Raw genomic sequence first — 19,972 nt, 5'->3', positions numbered from 1 at the left:
TTTGTGTGTACTTTTTTCAATTTCCAATGCAGAACTGTTTACAAAATCACATTATTTAAATACAACAGGTTTCAAATGTTTTCACCTCGACTTTGATAGGTAATATCACCTTTCATTGCTTGTGATGTCATCGATCCTACAATATAAATCAACACAGATCATTTTACTGTACTGATTTTCACATGAATTAAATCACACATCATTGTACAAAAGAAAAGAAAACTTGTTTTTATTGTTTCGATCTTCCTGGATTATCATGTTTTGAGTATTTTACAACGTGTTTCTACAATAAGACATTATATTCATATTTTAATTAATTTAAAATCAAATATTTTGTACATGCTTAGGGAGGAACATTCCCTGGTCTGATGGCATAAGGATGGAGAAAGGCACATGAGTTCTTGTGTGAACACATGGTTTTGTTGTGCATTAGCAATTAAGTCTGTAAATCAAGGAAAGAAAAAAGTCGATAGCTAAAAGAGCTGAAACGATTGTGTCAGATTAAAGTCTATACTACTTTCTTTTTTTGTTGTGTAGCACCCACTTTGAAATTTAAAGTTTCAAAGTGGATATTCAATTATCCAAAGCAATTCACAGCCTGAAGAAATAAGTGTTGATATGGCAATTGATAAGAAGTAAAACTCGAGACTTTGCTCAGAGGGGGTTTGCAACTTTCGCTTCCTCTCTCTTTGTTTATCTGCAACTCTTTTGAATATTTCTCTCGATATTTCGTCTCATCAGAATTCCACTCGGGAACACAAGTACGCTGCAGTAAACTGGGAGTCTGTACAGAGGACTTGCAATGAGCAAGTCCTTCTCCCCTGATGACGGCCTTCTGCTTTATCTGCTCACTCAACCGTAAATGTATCCAAAGATAATATTTCACCTTTAGACGTCTATATTGAAAGCGTTTCACCCCGAAAGAGAGTTCTTCTCATCTGACTCAATCCCAGACTCAGGCTTTGTGTCTATGGCTGCTCTCCAGCTCAGGGAGGTTATTTTTCAGTGTCTGGGGTGTTTTATCCAGTTCCGAATCATCCACTTCTGCCCTGAGCAGCGCTGGACGACCAGCCGCAGGCCAAAGTTTGCATCTTTTGACATTTCAACCTCCAAACAACGTCCCGTGTCTCGACTTATGATGGGTCCATTCTAAGAAAAAATATTTAAGAACAACTGTAAATACACTTGGCATCACACACTACCTACAAAAGAGTTTTGGTAACACTTTATACTTAGGTATCCTTGTTACAGTGTAATTATAAATATAAGTACTTAGCAATATTAATTGACTACATGTACTTACTAAAGGGCGAGGGTTAGGATGAGGGTTTGGTTTATTTAGTAATTATTTGGTAATTTATTGTTATTATAATAGTGAGTACATGTAACGCATAACAAGCACACCGTAAAATAAAGTGTTACCATATATTTTTTTAACAAATACAATTATTAAGCAAGTATGCATTAAATTATTGCATTAAGTGATAGTAAGACATACACATTGTTACAAATGATTTCTATTTCAAATAAATGCTGTTCTTTTGAACTTCATATTCATACAAGAATCTCCCAAAAATATGTATCACAGTATTTTTTGATCAAATAACCTTGGTAAGCATAAGAAACCTCTTTCAAAACTAACTAAGTCGTGACGTATTGTCAAGTATGGTGACCCATACTCGAAATTGGTGCTCTGCGTTTAACCCATCCAAGTGCACACACACAGCAGTGAGTAGTGAACAAATGCACACACACACACACACACACACCGTGAACACACACCCGGAGCAGTGGGCAGCCATGCTGCGGCGCCCGGGGAGCAATTGGGGGGGTGGGGTAACTAAATAATAAGCAATTGGGGTAACTAACTAAATAATAATAATAATTTGTAATAAATAACTAATCTTATATACCCAATAAATAAATAACCCAAACATTGGTGTACATTAATAAAATATATCTTAAGGGTGCTTTTGTAAAAGAAAAATCCAATTTAAAATATCTGATGTTTATTTTTAAAAAGTAAAGTTCGCCTCAAGTGGAGAATGAAATATTGATATGAAGCGTTTAGCAAGCTAACAAATAAGTTAGTTTTACCTGAGTAAAATCCCAGAGCCTCTGGGAGGACCTGGTGACAGCATCACATTTTTTCAAGCTCGGAGTCCTTCCTCTTCCATCATCCACCAGACATTTTGTGTCAGGCAGAAACGTAGTAGACCCCAGGGGTCCTAACTGCAATAAGCCCTCAGTGGTGTACCTCGCCAGCTGAAATAAAACACCAAGTTACAATGTGAGAAAGAGAAGTACGTGATATATAAAATGAAATGGAAGGTCTTAGAAATATAGCTTATAGGCATAGTCCTCCCACAAATGAAAATGCCATTATTGTTTTCACACCCTGATGTTATTCCATCTGTATGACTTTCTTTCCTCCATGGAACATAAAACAAATATTTAGAATATGCCTTAGTGTCTTTTTGTCCATGTAATAAAAGTCAATGAGGTCCAATATTGTTTTGGGCCCAAGTGGCTTTAATTGTATGGACGAAAACAGGCGTTTTTAAGGCATTGCTTCTGGGCAAAATCCAGTCCATAATCTATAATAACACTTCCTACAGTGAAAATCTGATCCTCTGTTGTCCTGTCATATCACAATCCAACAACAACTTTGTTTAGAACTGTTCTGAATGGTTCTCACTTGTAAAAGTAGTTTGATCTGTGCACATTTCTCTCCTGATTCAGACAACTTTTTCACTTGAGAAATCTATATTATGGACAGAGAATTTGTATTTTAGCTGGAAACGATGCTGTCAATTATTATGAATTATTGTGATGTTTTTATCAGCTGTTTGGGCTCTCATTCTGACGGCACCCATTCACTGCAGAGTCCACTGGTGAATAAGTGATGGAATGCTACATTTCTCCAAATCTGATGAAGAAACAAACTCATCAAATTTTCATTTTTGGGTGAACTATTGCTTTAAGAACACTTCAACAGATATAGGCAGTACTTAGCTGTATGATTAAGAGCACCAAGACACTGAAGTGTACACAAACTATCGAGAGAGATGGAAGTCTAGATAGCAGCTATCTATTACGGTAAGTACACGGCACTGAATAACACAGGTCAATAATTTAGCTGAAAGTCAATCTCATAGATATCAGATCCCAAGGTTGGCACATCACAATGAAGTACAAGCTGACATTCAATGAAAATCAAGCTCGCTCTATTGAGTAAAGTTAATCTATAGAACCGAGGGTAATTGTCCAGTGACCAAGGTGAAAACAGCAGGAGGACAATAGCGTGAGCTCATCTTCATGCGAACTGTAACGTGATTCCAGCTCTCATAGCGGCCATGCATTCACTGAGATGATGTACCACACAGACACGCTCACAGAGGACAAAGTAACAAAGGATTTTTCAGTAAAGCAATGACAAGTAGGCACACTGTTTGAATACATGGCAATCAAACTGAATAAAAACTAAATTCAAGAATGATATACATTAAAATCACTTGTTTTTTTGTATTCATGAAAATTATAAAAGAGTTCTTCAACCTCGCACAGCAATAAAACACAAAACACTTTGCATTGAATTTGCAAGGCTATAACTAATATTTGTAATATTAATTTAAATAAATAAATACATAAAAATAAATAAATGTAATGGTTGATTATTACTAGGGCTTCGATGACACAGCAGCCATGAATCATTCCTGTTTTTAATTTGTGGTTACGCAAGGAGACGAAATGAAGTTTAGCTGTATCATGTAAAACCAGCTTTTATTGTAATTTGATGATACAATGGGAATATACTTCAATTGCTTTATTTCCCTTAGGCCTGGATTATGGACTAAGACTGTCATTCCCTTGCAAGATTTAGGAGGGAGGACGAGAGAACGAGGCGGAGAGAGAGACTACTGTATTTTAAATTGTTCAAAGGATTATGTCTCTATTATGTATGACAAGGGAAAGGTCAAATTATACTGTCAAAGGTCACAACAGGAGAACTGTTCGATTATTCCACATCCGTTTAATCCGAATGACTAAAAATGTCAGATGTCAAAGTCACATAAACTGATGATTATTTTGTGAGGGAGGACAGGGCACAGAAACTGAGATACAATCTACAGGTAATTTCAACCTGAGCTGCTCTCTGTCTCCAGGCAATGGTGCAATGCACCACCGATGTGAAATAAGTGTTCACTGAAGTTGACAACATGTGTTTCAACTACAAATCTAATTTAATTCTCACATTTCACATCAATATGCGCTTGTGATTTTTTTTTTCTCCAGACCGCTGCACATGTCAATCTTGATAGGGTCATTTACCTTTGCGAACGTGGCATATTCTTGGCTCCCTGTCCTTGCATTTGCGAGTAACACAAGATTTTTGCTGTCTGCTTGGGATACAAATGTAATGTAAATGCAATGATGTAACCACAAGAAGATTGAGAGGCGTTTATCTATGTGTGTGTGTGGATATGTTTTCTATTAAAATATATTTGCTTATTCCTGTAATGCTGAAGCTGAATTTTCAGCATCATTACTCAAGTCCTCAGTGCCACGTGATCCTTCACAAATCATTGCAATATACTGATTTAGTGATCATGAAATATTTATTATCATTATCATCAATGTTAAAAACAGCTGTGCTGCTTAATATATTTGTAGAAACAGTGACACATTTTTCAATATTCTTTGCTAAATAGAAAGTTCAAAAGAACGGCATTTAATTTAAATAGACATATTTTGTAACAATGTAAATTCTTTACTGTCACCTTTGATCAATTTAAAGGTCATATGATGCGATTTCAAGCTGTTGGTGTATATAAGATCCGTAAAGTTGCAAAGACTAAAGTCTCAAACCCAAAGAAATTTTCTTTATAAAAGTCCAGACTCATCCACGCCTTCCTGAAACTCCTCATTCAATCACTTCCCCACAAATCTACATCACTGTGTGGCCAGATTTGCATAACACCACCCAAATGTTTATGCAAAGAAAGAAGGCATAACTTTAAATCTCGCTGTAGCATTGTTGTCGTGGAGACGCTGTGTGTTTCCAAATATGGCAATAGACATAACATTTCCGTCACACGCTTGAGGTATTCAGCCAATCACAACGCACTGGATAGCTGGCCAATCAGAGCACACTGTGCTTTTCAGAACGATAAGCTTTGTAAAAATCGGTGTGTTTCAGAAAGGCGCGGCAGAGAGAAGCACCAATAATGTACAGTATGTGGAAAATAATGTGTTTTTTGAACCTAAACCATGTAAAAACATTGCATTACACCAAATACACATCATATGACCCCTTTAAATTAAATCAAATTAACCTCTTAACTGTCACCCGTCCCAGTTTACTTCACTATATTACATCTTCATAATTACATCTAATCATGGCAAACTATAAATTGTTGGAAAAGTCTAAGACTTCTAAATAGATATTTTCCCTATCACGTTTTAGAAATCATCATAAAGTATATATTAATTTAAAGCTTAAAATCTCAAAATTCATCCGGTGAAAGCCATTTTAAAATCAGACATTGCATTACCATGAAAATGGTACATCAAAATCATATTACAAAATCTTTTCGTTCATGAATTATAAGTGCATTTTCACGTCTATGTTAAAAAATGGGGGTGACAGTTAAAGGGTTAAATTAAATTAAAAAGTATAAATTACAAAAAAAATAACGTAAATATATAGAAAAGTAAAGTAAATATATAAAGTAAACATATAGAAAAAAAACTTACTGGCCCCAAACCTGTTACGTAATAATACCAATAAAAAGCTAGAAACACCAGAAAAAGAAAATACATACTAACCTGTGATGACATGCCATGACATGGGTATAGAATAGCTCTGTCATCCTCCTCTGACCCCTGATCAAGGCAGTATCCGCTGGCTTTACTGTTTCGCACCTTAAAAATACGTAAATATTAATAAACAAAGGCAGGCAAATCATGACGCATGAAGAGTGAACACACTGTGTACTATTACGTTGCCCAGTTTAGCTTATAGCATTAGCGCTGCTCTGAATGTCAAACAAAAATGCATGCACACATACTTTGTCAAATCCATTTGAGAGATGACAACACTGACCATCCATAAAACCTAATACTGGATGAGATATGTGGAATCTGTGGTCTAGCAGGCATATTTTCAGAGACAAACTATTCCAATATAGCTATAGATTTTCCGCCCCTGCAGTTCCAGAGATCAATGTAGAAATGTAGGTCTCATTTTTTTCCTTCAACAAATTGAAAATACTGTAAAATTCCTCTTCTATTGAGATTTAGGTATGTTAAATTCTAACACACGCACACAGAAGAGCGAATACACGCATGCGCACACGCACACACACACACACACACACACACACACACACACACACACACATCCCTACCCACACACACTCCAAAGTTAATAAGGGCCTCATTAAATCTCATTATGAGGAAATTGGAGATAATCCCAATGCTTGCTACATGGTTGCTATGGAAACCAATTATCTTTACATTTCTACTGGATTACTGCAGTTTTTACCATTCAGTACAAAAATACAAATTGCAGTGCTTAAATAATGTAATCATATGGAAATTATTATATACTCAAGAAAAAGTTTTCCCTTAGTGACCTTATCAAGAATCAGCAAAAAAATAACTACCAAAAAAAATTTGATTGTAATGGTTCCTTAATGGTGAATAGATTTTGTTAAATGAACCATCACATGCACACATCTGTATATACACACACACACACACACACACAGACAGACAGATAGTATATAGGTGGTATATCCTTAGTATCTTTAGCAAGCTGTTAAAGTGAATTATTATTTTAATATCTGCCAAAAAAGTGTAACAGAATGATAGATTCTTCACAGGATTATAGAGACATTAAACTAACAGCGTATGAAAGTACATGGCTTTCTATGAAAGGTTTTGTTGGTTTAAATGGTGCATGAGGGGTTGGTTTGTCTTTATTACCTCTCCATAAGTGATGGTGTTATTGTAAATTCTCATCTCGGGATAGACATGCTCAAGGTACCAGCGAAAGTTCCTGCAGTTCATTTTCTTCCTTAGTGCTACACGCTCTGACACGTCTCCAAAATCCACTCCCGGGTTCTGGAACAACAGAAAGAGACTGTTAATTGTCATTTGGCAGGCATAGTTTTATGCAAAACAATTTAAATACAACAATTACAGGAGCAGCTCATCTGGGATTCAAATACCACAAGCAACTTTCTAATAGATGAATTTTTCTCTGTTGCTAACAACATTAATATCACTGTCTATCTATCCATCTATCTATCTATCCATCCATCCATCTATCTAACCCGAATATAACCCGAATTCCGGAAATGTTGGGACGTTTTTTAAATTTGAATAAAATTAAAACTAAAAGAAGAATGAGCCAATATGAGCCAACAAGAGCCAATATTTTATTCACAATGGAACATACTACTACTAATAATAATTTGTTACATTTATATAGCGCTTTTCTTGGTACTCAAAGCGCTTTACATAGAAAGGGGGAATCTCCTCAACCACCACCAGTGTGCAGCATCCACTTGGATGAAGCGACGGCAGCCATATTGTGCCAGAACGCCCACCACACACCAGCTTATTAGTGGAGAGGAGACAGAGTGATGAAGCCAATCAGTAGATATGGGGATGATTAGGAGGCCATGATGGTCAGAGGCCAATGGGCAGATTTGGCCAGGATGCCAGGGTAACACCCTACTCTTTTTAATGACCACAGAGAGTCAGGACCTCGGTTTAACGTCTCATCCGAAGAATGGTGTTTTTTACAGTATAGTGTCCCCATCATTGTACTGGGGTGTTAGGACCCACACAGACCACAGGGTGAGCACCCCCTGCTGGCCTCACTAACACCTCTTCCATCAGCAACCTAGTTTTCCCAGGAGGTCTCCCATCCAGGTACTAACCAGGCTCAACCCTGCTTAGCTTTAGTGGGCAACCAGTCTTGAGCTACAGGGTGATATGGCTGCTAACAAAGAACATAACAAATGTTTAAACCGAGAAATCTTACACTTTTATCCAATAAATGAGCTCATTTCAAATCTGATGCCTGCTACAGGTCCCAAAAAAGTTGGCACGGGAGAAACAAAGGGCTGACAAAGTAAGACATTTTGAAGAGAGCTGGGAGAACATCTAACAACAAATTAAGTTAATGGACATCAGGTCTGTAACATGATTAGCTATAAAAGGGATGTCTCAGAGAGGAAGAGTCTCTCAAAAAGATGGGCAGAGGCTCTCCAATCTGTGAAAGAGTGCGTAAAAAGATTGTGGAATACTTTAAAAACAACGTTCCTCAACATCAAATTGCAAAGGCTTTGCAAATCTCATCATCTACAGTGCATAACATCAAAAGATTCAGAGAAAATGGAGAAATCTCTGTGCGTAAGGGACAAGGCCAAAGACCTTTGTTGGATGCCCGTGGTCTTTGAGCCCTCAGACGACACTGCATCACTCATCGGCATGATTCTGTCATTAACATTACTAAATGGGCCCAGGAATACTTCCAGAAACCACTGTCGGTAAACACAATCCGCCGTGCCATCTGCAGATGCCAACTAAAGCTCTATCATACGAAAAGGAAGCCATATGTGAACATGGTCCAGAAGCACCGTCGTGTCCTGTGGGCCAAGGCTCATTTAAAATGGACTGTTTCAAAGTGGAAAAGTGTTCTATGGTCAGACGAGTCCGAATTTGACATTCTTGTTGGAAATCAAAGACGCTGTGTCCTCCGGGCTAAAGAGGAGGGAGACCTTCCAGCGTGGTATCAGAGTGTATTGTGTATTTCAGCAGGACAATGCAAAACCACATACTGCAGCTATTACAACAGCATGGCTTCATAGTAGAAGAGTCCGGCTGCTGAATTGGCCTGCCTGAAGCCCAGATCTTTCACCTATAGAGAACATCTGGCACATAATTAAACTAAAAATATGTCAAAGATAACCACGAATTCTTCAGCAGCTGGAAAACTATATCAGGCAAGAATGGGACCAAATTCCTACACCAAAACTCCAGAAACTCATAACCTCGATGCTCAGACGTCTTCAAACTGTTTTGAAAAGAAGAGGAGATGCTACACCATGGTAAACATGCCCCTGTGCCAACTATTTTGTTAGACCTGTAGCATGCATCAAATTTGAAATGAGCTAATTTTGTGCATAAAATTGTAAAATTTTTATTAAAATTTAAAAAACGTCCCAACCTTTCAGGAATTTGGGTTGTATGTATGTATAATATATATATATATATATACATATACACACACACGCGCACACACGCACACACACACACACACACACACACACATATATATATATATATACACACACACATATATATATATATACACACACACACACACACACACTACTATACTATACTATACTATACTATACTAACTAGTTAATGAGAATATATATTAGAAAAATTTAAGTTAAAATAACTACCCCAAATGTTGTTGGGATTTATGGGCACATTAATAATAAATGGTGTTATGAATTTAGCCTGCTAGAACTGTTCATATATTAATTTAGAGGGATTACATTCCCACAACCTGCTATTAATTTAACAAATCACAACAGCTCAAGCTTTTTAAATATAGTTATGTAGCTTAGGACAGTCTGTTCTTGTACTTCGTATTAGTCATTTTTCAATTTCATATTCACCATGCTCCATCATCAGACCATCGCTCATAAACAAAAGAGCTCTAATCCGTCTGAAAATTGTCAGGGAGAACAGGAGGAGTGCGTGTTTGCATTTATGTCAGTCATGGGAGACTGCAATTGTTCTTTCATTAGGAGCCGCTAACATGCTAATCATCTGTTTAATTACCAGCGCTAGCGAGTGGGCTCAAGTAAGCATGGAGAAGTGCTCAGTGGATTGAAGCAAAGAACTTCTAATGGTATTCAGAAACTCTCTGCTAACACGCTCAGAATCTAAAACCCAGTCTCTGATGCTCAGTGCTAGTAGGTTGCCAACCATCCTAATATACAAAACTTGTCCTCTTTTTCAGGGAACAGGACTATATTCAATGCATACAGAATGCAGTTTGTCCCATATCTGAGAGACTTACGCCCTAACAGTTGAGGATACTTCAGTATTTATCCATATTTTTCACTGGTTTTGATGCTCTGTTAATTAAAATGTCTAAAATACAAAGCACTTCCAATGGGGAGCCTGTTCAACTTGAAATATTTACATACAGCCACAATTCTCTAATGCTTTGATTTGTCTATGTAGAAGCTAAATTGATATGTGTTTAATGATGTGTAACAATTTATTATGACATTAAAATTAATTTATGTTTACAACAAATGCAATGAAGTCGTATGTCAGCAAGCAACAACAAAAAAAATATTGTTTTTCACATGCATTGTAGCACTTATGATATTGTATATACATTTATAGTTGCAAGCATAATGGGAGTATGTATACTGAAACAATTTTCTCTCATAAATTGCTATTAATTAAAAGCAATTGCAAATAAACTTTAGAAGTAGAAAAACTGAATATACTCCAATAATCTTTGAAAAATCATTTTTACAGTGCACAGCATCCCAGTTACTAATATATGAAATGAAATAAAATATTTAACTTTACTTTAAACTATTTAATAACATAATCTTGATTATCAATACCTTTTATTAACTACTACTTTACAAATTATGGCCAGTGTTTAAGGAAATATTAATGTACAATATTTGTAATGGAGATGAATTCACTTCATTTTCTACATAAATCTGCCACTTGGATACGCAACAGTAATACTGTCAGCGTAAAGGATTACTTTTGCAGTTATGTCACTGCTTTGTTTCATAAGTAAACATCACTATCATTACTGAGTACTGCAAGGCCAGTTATAAGCACAGTGAGGGTACGTTGTAATAGTACGTGTGTAATTGAACACTACTGCTTTACGAATAACTATTAATAATGTATACTTGGCTATTATGAACTTGTTTTCCTTTTTAAAACTCTGTGGATAAATAATTTGTGGTGAAGTATCTCATTCCATTTATTGACCAAGGCCATTCCTGAAACACTTCAGTGCAATTAAGCCTTTTAATAACTAAAGTGCTGGCTTTGGTTGAATTATCCTTTCAATACGCTGCTATTCATTTTAGGAAGAAAATAAGCCTCATGTTTACATACCAAGATTCTTAAAATGAAATGCATATTTTATTAATTACACTGAACACAATTATAAATGCATATTTTATAACATAACATGTATATTTTGTTTTTGCCCCCAGTTTTCATGAGCTGAACTCAAAGATCTAAGACTTTTTCTATTTCTCTTTTTCTCTAAGGCCTATTACTGTACCCCCCCCAGTACAGAAAACTGCACATTTTAGAGTGGCCTTTTATTGTGGCCAGCCTAAGGCACACCTGTGCAATAATCATGCTGTCTAATCAGCATCTTGATATGCCACACCTGTGAGGTGGATGGATTATCTCGGCAAAGGAGAAGTGCTCACTAACACAGATTTAGACAGATTTGTGAACAATATTTGAGAGAAATAAGCCTTTTGTGTACATAGAAAAAGACTTTGAGTTCAGCTCATGAAAAATGGGGGCAAAAACAAAAGTGTTGCGTTTACAATTTTGTTCAGTGTATAATGCTTGATAATGCACGATACGAGAGCTCCCTTCATAAAAAACTCAAACTGATGTAAATCTTAACGTATTTACAGCATATCCTGGTATCACTTACTGTAAAGACAATGACTGCGGTAATTGTGTGCTGAGGACAACATTAAACCTGACTCTGACAAGTTGCCAAACGTAATCTACAACCTCGTTCTGTGTATTGAGCCTCTCACAAGACACGCAAGTAAATTAATCAGGACAAAATTAATCACAGCAATCATTTTCCATTAATCATTGGCTGTCTAGACTCAAGCAAATGAAGTTGGTGTAGGCTAAAACTTGCACTCACATTCATGGGGATATTCCAGGCCATGTAGACGTGAGACTTAAACTCATCCATCCAAACTTCTGCTGCCCGAAGCGCGTTCCGCTTGGCATAGTAGTCAATGTCGTTGTTGTACGGTTTCTTTGTGCGTTCGATGTGAGCTACTCGAGCACACGGGAGAACCTCCATACTGCCGCCACACTGCCACACCTGCAGACAGAGACGGTAAACAACAGTTAAAAATAAAACAGGAAAAACTTTTTTTAAAACATTTTGTGAACAACAAGCTCTTATGAAAGCCCATTTCCAACAGGGAATTAAAAAATATTTGACAATTTTTACTTTTTTGTCTCAAAGTACTAGAAAAAAATTTATTTGTGAGATCTGAATTCAGAATTGCAAGATGCTCAATCGCTATTCTGAGAATAATAAGTCTGAATTGTGATATATAAAATCACAATTGTGAGAAAAAAGTCAGAATTGTGAGATTGTCACAATTACCTTTTTTTTATTCCCTGGCAGAAAAAAAAAAATCTGACTTTCTCACAAATGCGACTTTGTCTCTCACAATTTAGATTTTTGTGCTCAGAATTGCAAGTTATTCATCTCTTTATTCATATTTTGCAAATGTGAGGTATAAACTCGGAATTGTGAGAAAAACGGCAGAATTGTGAGATACAAATTGCAATTACCATTATTTTTTTATCCTGTGGTTAAAACAAACTTCCATAGGTTCTAGTATGTGCAAAAGTGATGCTAAGGTGTCCATCAGTAAATAATACAGGTAGTTAAATGTAATCTGAACTCTTTTTATGCCTATTTTTGCTAATTTCTTGCTATCCTGACTGTAAGCATTTAACTATATCAAATTATGTTCAATTTACAGCATATGAAAAAAAATCACACAGTCAAATATATTGCCATCTAAATTTTCTCAGCCAAACATCAGATTGAGCTCAAAAAATGAACTGCTTTTTATTTAGGGCGCCTCAACTCACCCGTTGAGGTTTGCCCCCTTCATAATAGAAAGTGTGTGAGCTTGCCTGATACAGCAATTAAGTGTTAAGGGCCATTAGTTTGTGCTGAGATGAGGGAAACAGGGGATGATAAATGAATGTGTGGAAGAACGAGTGCAAATATGTTCTTCCCCTGAGACCCACCACCAGTCACACTATTATGCTGACTCTGTGTGTCTGCCTCCACATCATAGAAAAATATATGAAAAAACAGGCAGTGAGTGTATGCCATTATAAAGCAGAGCCAGTCTGCTGCTGCAGTGATGACAAGGGCACTAGAAAGTTCAAGGAAACCTTGCTCAAACTGCATGGCTGCTGGAGAATAGATACAGAAGCTCTACTGACCTGAAAGGCCAGAGACTTACAAACGAACATATGTAGATGAATAATCGGCTATTAACATTACAGGTGGATAGCTTTGAAAAGATTATGTCTGGCACTGGAAGAGCACAAAAAAAGCAGCACTACTAGATTTGAAAGGACTACATTCTACACCTTTTAGCACTTAACTGAAGATTATTGCACCAAAAAGTGATAATTTAGTTTAACGTGAAATGTTTTTAAGAGCTTTAAGAGTTCTATATGTACTATAAATTACCTATTTTTGGGAAAAAATAAGGCTTTTATTTAGCAAGGATGCATTAAATTGATCAAAAGTGACTGTTATTTAAAACATTACAACAAAACATTTCTATTTGCAATTCTTTGGAACTTTCTATTTAAAAAAATCACAAAAATAGTAAGCTGTATGTATACCAAAACAAAATTAATGTTTTGAAATGTTATGCCAAATCATAACATTAGAATGATTTCTGAAGGATCATGTGACACTGCTGCAAATTCAGCTTTACCACTATAGTATTAATTGCATTTTAAAATATGTTAAAACAGAAAACATATTTTTATGTACATTTGATCAAACAAATGCAGCTTTGGTGAGCTTGAGCTACTTTTTTCATAAACATTTTAAAAATTACCGACCCCAACTTTTGACAAAAGTCCTTTCAATAGTTCTCTCAATGGACAAACATCTTCTATTAATATAAATAAAATATCTGTGATATCATTATATGTTGCTTGAAAACCGTATTCAGTCAGAACACAAAGCTAATTCTGAATACTCTGCTTTTTGAAACCAGATGATGTTGAAAACAAGGACACCAAATTAATATTTTACATTAAAAGAAGCTAATAAAAGGAGAACACAAAAGCACAAACACACAAAGGAAATAATGAACACCTAGAATGAATCAAGACAGGAAATAGGAGTAAATAATAAAGACAGTCTTGAGGTGTATTGTGCATCTTTGGTGGCTTTATACAGTACTTGAGAGCTACAAGCAGAAGTGCGCTGCCTCTCTTCTGCACACCTTCGCTTTGAGAGCTAGCGGTCCTCTATCTTCCACTAACCGTGACATTAATGGAACTAGCTATGCATTCACTGACTTTCATTAGCTGTGAAAATACTTTCAACTTCAGCACCACTGATCCATAGTGCAACCTTGGTGTACAAAATCAATCTCAGAGTAGTAGAGTTCTGTTAGGGTCTCACTGCCAGACGACACATGCTGCAGGTCTACCTTTTTCCTCCTCTCTCACTCTACAGTGAATACTCCATTGTGTGCTTTGTTCAAGCTCAATAAATGCGTTCTTTCAGTCACAGAACAGACAAAAGACAACTAATTAACTTGTTAGCCCTCGGTGTTTGGATTAGAGTTGAGTAAAGAGACTGCCCACTCTCTGAGAAAGGACTTGCGTTAAACACCACAATGCTAGTGTTACAAAGACAACATTAAAACCTGTATCGCACGTCTCTTTACATGATGATAAGGAACAATGCTGAGATCAAAACTTCAAAATACAATGTACTACTAAAAGTTGACTAAATTAGCACATCATTTTGATTGAACCCAAAATATTGATAACTTGTTCGGAGAGGCATATTGTTTTAGTCAAATAAAATGCTTTTTAGTACAAGAATGTTGCAATCCCTAAAAATAAAAATATCGTCATCTTCTGGGTTTCATTGTTTTTGCCTGTGCAAAATCTGTCAAGTGAGGTTTCATAGGCCTGTGATGTAAACTAAAGACTACAGACTAAAGATAAAAAGCCTGAAATATCCCACTGCAACTTCCTGTACATTAATACAGGAACGAAATTACACATTATACATGATTTATTTTGCCAGTATGCTTGATCAAAAATTTAATATTCAGCTTGGCATCTAAAAAAAAAAAAATACAAATACATAATTAAGGATTATTGGAGCATGTTTTACAAGAAAATACTGTTACATGTTTAATTCTGTGTGCTACTTGCCATTTCTTTGTAGCTATTTGTGCAATTTACTAGCAATTTCTATGTGAAAATAGTTTCAAAGGAAACCTTACACCATTTTTTTTAGGCAAGTGTTTAAAGAGAGCCATTGTAATGCTTCTCAGTGGCCTCTTTCATATTCTGCAATAACCTGTGCTTTTACACTTGCTTCTGAAAGACTGGATATCACTGAATAAATCTGAATGCATTGAGACAAAATATATTCTGAAAGATTGTATAGGCCCATATTTCCATATAGGATGTACTCTATAAAAATAGTCTCGGTCACTGTTTAGATTTGACCTTCTTTGCGTACAAGCTGGAGTGATATTGTATAATCAAGAGACGGTGGGTCAGCATCATGCAGGTCACGTTTCTGCAGGTTTCTTTCATAACATTAGTAAAACAAATCACTCTCTCTCTGGACTCAGGAGCCATGTTGATTGTTGGAGTGCACCGACAGAAACACATTTACCTCATGCTGAGAGGGAGAGTTTTTTTCCCGCTGTAATTAAGCGGTCTGGAGAAGAGTCATCAAGGTCAAAAACTCATCAAACAAGATGGTGGCAGTACAACTGCAAGGAGCACACTCTGAAACAACTTTTCTTTCATCATTGGGCATAATCAATCAATACTGTCAAAACCAGTGCTGAACCAGTGATGAATATTGTACAGTGTGTCATAAAAGATGTTGTCTTGACTTTTACTCAAGATGTCACTGGGGTCATATCAAACAAGCAACAATGCATAATATAAGATATGCTTTTGCAATGCCAGAATTTCCTCTTCTTTTTTTTTTTTTTCTTGTATTAAGATGCTATATTCAACTTTTGCCTTAATGAGGCCATAAAACACAAAGTATGAGTCACTTTGTCAAATATTAAAATTAAATATAAAATTATATATATAATTAAATGTAAATATAATACAAAGTAGAATAAAACTAAATAAAAAATAGCTAAACAAGCCACACAATATTACACTGTGTGAAAAAATACACTACTGTTCAAAGTTCAAATGATTTTTGAAAGAGGTCTTTATGCTCACCGAGGCTGCATTTATTTGATCATAAATACAGTAAAAACAATAATGAAATATTATTACAATTTAAAATAAGGGTTTTCTATTAAAATATATATTTTTTTAAATTTAATTTATTCCTTTGAAGCCTAAGCTGATCACATGATCCTTCAGAAATCATTCTAATATGCTGATTTGATGTTTGATGTTCACATTTGTGATTATTATCAATGTTGAACTCCAGCATGCAGCTCAATGTTTTTTGGAAACTGATGAATCTTTTCAGGATCCTTTGATGAACAGAAAGTTTTAAAGAACAGCATTTATTTGAAATTATTATTATTTTTTGTATCAATGATTGTATCAATGTATGGCTCTTCATCAGTTTAATCCTTGCTGAATAACAGTGTTAATTTCTTTTATTAATTGCAGCGTGTTTGAATGCAGCGTTTAAGGGGAAAAACACTGAACTTGAAAACTTCATTAAATAGTTTTTAAACCATTTTTGTTCATTACATTTCTTGTTTACAAACCATCCGCAATCTAGTTTAATCAGGCTTCTCCACAACCTGCAGTTGCTATCAGATCCGACCTCCAAGACTGGCAAATGCGGGGAGCAAAATTCACTCAGCACAGATTTTGTGGGTGCATTTGCAGTTACACGATTTGCATAATTCCTTCAGTGAACTGGGTGCTAAAACAAAGCAAACAGTGCATGCAAATTAACAGCTCTATCAGAGGGTGCAATTCATTCACTCCTCCCTCTTACTCTTAATCAAGCATGTTTGGCCAGTGTTAGACTGACGTACTTTCATTTGTTTTTCAAAAGTTACATCATCTCATCCTCTGAGACACATCCCAACCCTCGGAGAAAACTCCTCTCCTCCTTTCTCGCTCCCTGAGCATTATATTCTGTCTCACTCTCTTTCCCATTCTTCCTATGACAGGGAACAGACAAAGCATTGCCATCTATTATTTTAATCACGTTAATTATACCAGACGGTTTTATGTGATGTACGGTTCAGATCAAGCACTGGCTAATTTAATTGGACCCCCTTGCCAGCCTGTGCTCTCCGAGTCATATTTCAGTGATCAGCCGCTATTGATGATCATTGCAATGATAAAAATAGCAATAAAAGGCCATGACTTAATGCTGTCACACTAGCGGATAGATAAAAGTGCCACAGTAATTCATACTGAGATTTAAAAAAAAGCTACTAAAAATTATTTTGACATCCTGTCTCATTACCGCTCATTACATTTTACCTGTATAAACGCATGTATTTTCTTGTATTCTGTACAAATTATATATATATATATAAATAATAATACAACTTTTTATTATAAAAAATAATAAAATGACTAAAACTTTACTATTAAACAGAAAATATAAAAATAAAACGTAATTAAAATATTACTAAATACTATAATAGTATAGAAATACCACTAAGTACAACAATTAAAAATTTCTACATATCATTAAACAACATTCATGAGATGAGATGCTTGAGTTTATACTAGCATAGGCAGGACAAAACATGTCTAGCTTTGGCTATTGGACTATGAATAAGAAACCTTGAGCCTGAAAGCATCTGTCCACTGTAAGCCACTCGAATAAGGATAATCGACTTTTTCCATTGTGCCCTTTGGCGACATTCAAAAAAAAAATAATAATAATTTTAAGATTTCCAATTACATATTCAGTTTCCCTCCCAGGACTCACAATCAGGATGAAATGCATGGGCTGCATTTCTGCCAGTGAGCTTTACTAAATGAATTATCATTTCCCCCTCAGCCGTCGCTAACTGTATCTGCTGAGGATCTTTAAACTGTTTGGATTGAGTTGCATGGTAATACACTAGTTTTTGCAAAGACATGAAGATGATAAAAATGACTTAGGAAATGGAATCGGATGATGGCACGTACTTACGATAATGTTGCATATTAAAAAAAGCATACACACATCGGCATATAAAAATGAGTTAATGAAGAATCCTTTGAGGTAAATGAATGTTTATATTCCTCGTTCAAGTGTTCGCTCCTTTTTACATGTCTACATGTAATTCTAAGCCACTGGTAGGAAGTTCTTGGAGCGTAGCAGGAAAAATAATCTTCTCACGCAGAGCATGTGATGATATATAATGTGATGATGTTTGAAGGTTAATGTAAAGTTTAAGCTCAGGGATGTTAGATCTCATAAATCAAGGCTTGGCTTTAAACTGTCAGGTAAATGCAGGCACGCTAAGCCCAATTCTCTATGTAATGGGTTGCTAACTTTCAGAGGGCGAGGACCACCCAACTAACAGTTTGTCTATAAATATTTACTATAACCTAAAGTATATTTGCATTCGTAGTGCATATGATTAATATATCATGATATTTAATAGCCAAGTCTCTATAGCATGTGAACAGTGGCAATCGTTCCAGAAGAAAATGTTTAAAATTCAGCTCATGCTCTTTTCTTTACTTTACAAGCACTTACTTCAAATTCTGACGTTCTTGACATTTGCTCTTTTCCTTTAATATGTGTTTGATAAGCTGTAGTCTCTTCCCCCCCCCGGCGCCAGCTGCAAGAGTAGTCAGTCCGTCCCAGCTGAGAGTGCCAAGCCGAGAGAAAGCCACCATGAACAGCCATCCATTCCTTCCATTTTAACAAATTGTCAAAACTTGGTGCCTCAACTGAAGCACAAAATTACTAGCTCTCTCGGTGCACGTGTACAATGATGGGCACACACACACACACACATCGCATCCAGTCCACTCAAACAGCATGATCTGTGGGATGTATCAAAAACCTGATATGAGCAATAACGGAGCCCCCCCATCTCTCATGTCCTCTTTCTTCACTAAACACAGAACAGGAGAGGTAAAATGAGTTCATTCCAGATCTGCAGTGTGAGCTAAGCCTAATGGAAATTATAAGACTCAATTTTGGCTCAGAGGAGAAAATAAATTCAGATAGTACAGTGAGGGAAGAATTGGAACAAACATCTCCTTGGCTCATGTTTTTAAGAGCTTTCTGTGCCGTATTATTAATTTTGTCAGCTGTCAAGCAATATCTTCATTGTATGACTATAGCTTTTTTTTTTTTTTCTGTTGTACACCTAAACTTAATTTATTTTAACAGCTTTTTTAAAAGAATGCATACAAAGAAAATGCACACAAGCATTCACAGACAAAAAAACAACACAAAAGTAAAAATTATAAATAGAAATAAAACATAATATAAGAAAAATTTAAAAATGACAAGGGAGAGAAGAGATTATACAGAACATTTTTTCTGCTGTAATGATCAATAATCTGTTATCGGCAATAATCTTGAAATTTCTATAGGGCAAAACTTTTTTAATGAGGAAAAAATACTGTAGATTTCTTCAGTATGTAAACACTCTTCTTTCATTTGAAATGAGTAGCTGCTCTTACTAATGGTTTGGGAGTTTACTGTTGGGTCCAATATAGTTTGCAGTTCCCCATCCTTCATTAACAAGCTCCTTGCAAAGCTGCTTTACTGTATGTTGTGAGAAAACGTGTCTAAAAGGTGCTGCAAAAATGGTTAAAATCCACCGTATGCTGAGGAATCAGTAAATGATCAAATATAAATCGATGCACTTTTCAAGATGACCCAAGTTCAAAACGAGCCTTTTTTGCAGCTTTGTTTCTGATG

General features: G+C 35.8%; 1 protein-coding gene across 2 annotated transcripts in view; it reads right to left on the bottom strand.

Annotated features, from left to right (window-relative positions):
• Window positions 1-206: 206 nt before the first annotated feature.
• LOC306870577 (polypeptide N-acetylgalactosaminyltransferase 9-like) overlaps window positions 207-19,972 on the bottom strand; it is an 80,036-nt gene continuing 60,270 nt past the window's right edge. The window contains exons 1-6 of one of the 2 annotated variants that reach the window (XM_079417943.1): window positions 18,791-19,110; window positions 11,981-12,166; window positions 6,991-7,128; window positions 5,830-5,925; window positions 2,098-2,265; window positions 207-1,149 (exon numbers count right to left, since the gene is read on the bottom strand). In XM_079417943.1, the coding sequence (XP_079274069.1) occupies window positions 1,003-1,149; window positions 2,098-2,265; window positions 5,830-5,925; window positions 6,991-7,128; window positions 11,981-12,166; window positions 18,791-18,943 (888 nt within the window). In that variant the 5' untranslated portion in view covers window positions 18,944-19,110 and the 3' untranslated portion in view covers window positions 207-1,002. Of the gene's footprint in view, window positions 1,150-2,097; window positions 2,266-5,829; window positions 5,926-6,990; window positions 7,129-11,980; window positions 12,167-18,790; window positions 19,111-19,972 lie in introns of those variants that run through there. The other variant, XM_079417942.1, reaches the window with a different exon arrangement.

Source organism: Barbus barbus (assembly GCF_936440315.1).
Source record: "Barbus barbus genome assembly, chromosome: 5".
In the NCBI taxonomy this organism is placed as follows: domain Eukaryota; kingdom Metazoa; phylum Chordata; class Actinopteri; order Cypriniformes; family Cyprinidae; genus Barbus; species Barbus barbus.
The sequence above is the reverse complement of the archived record's forward strand: the minus strand, read 5'-3'. Positions and strand labels throughout refer to the sequence as shown.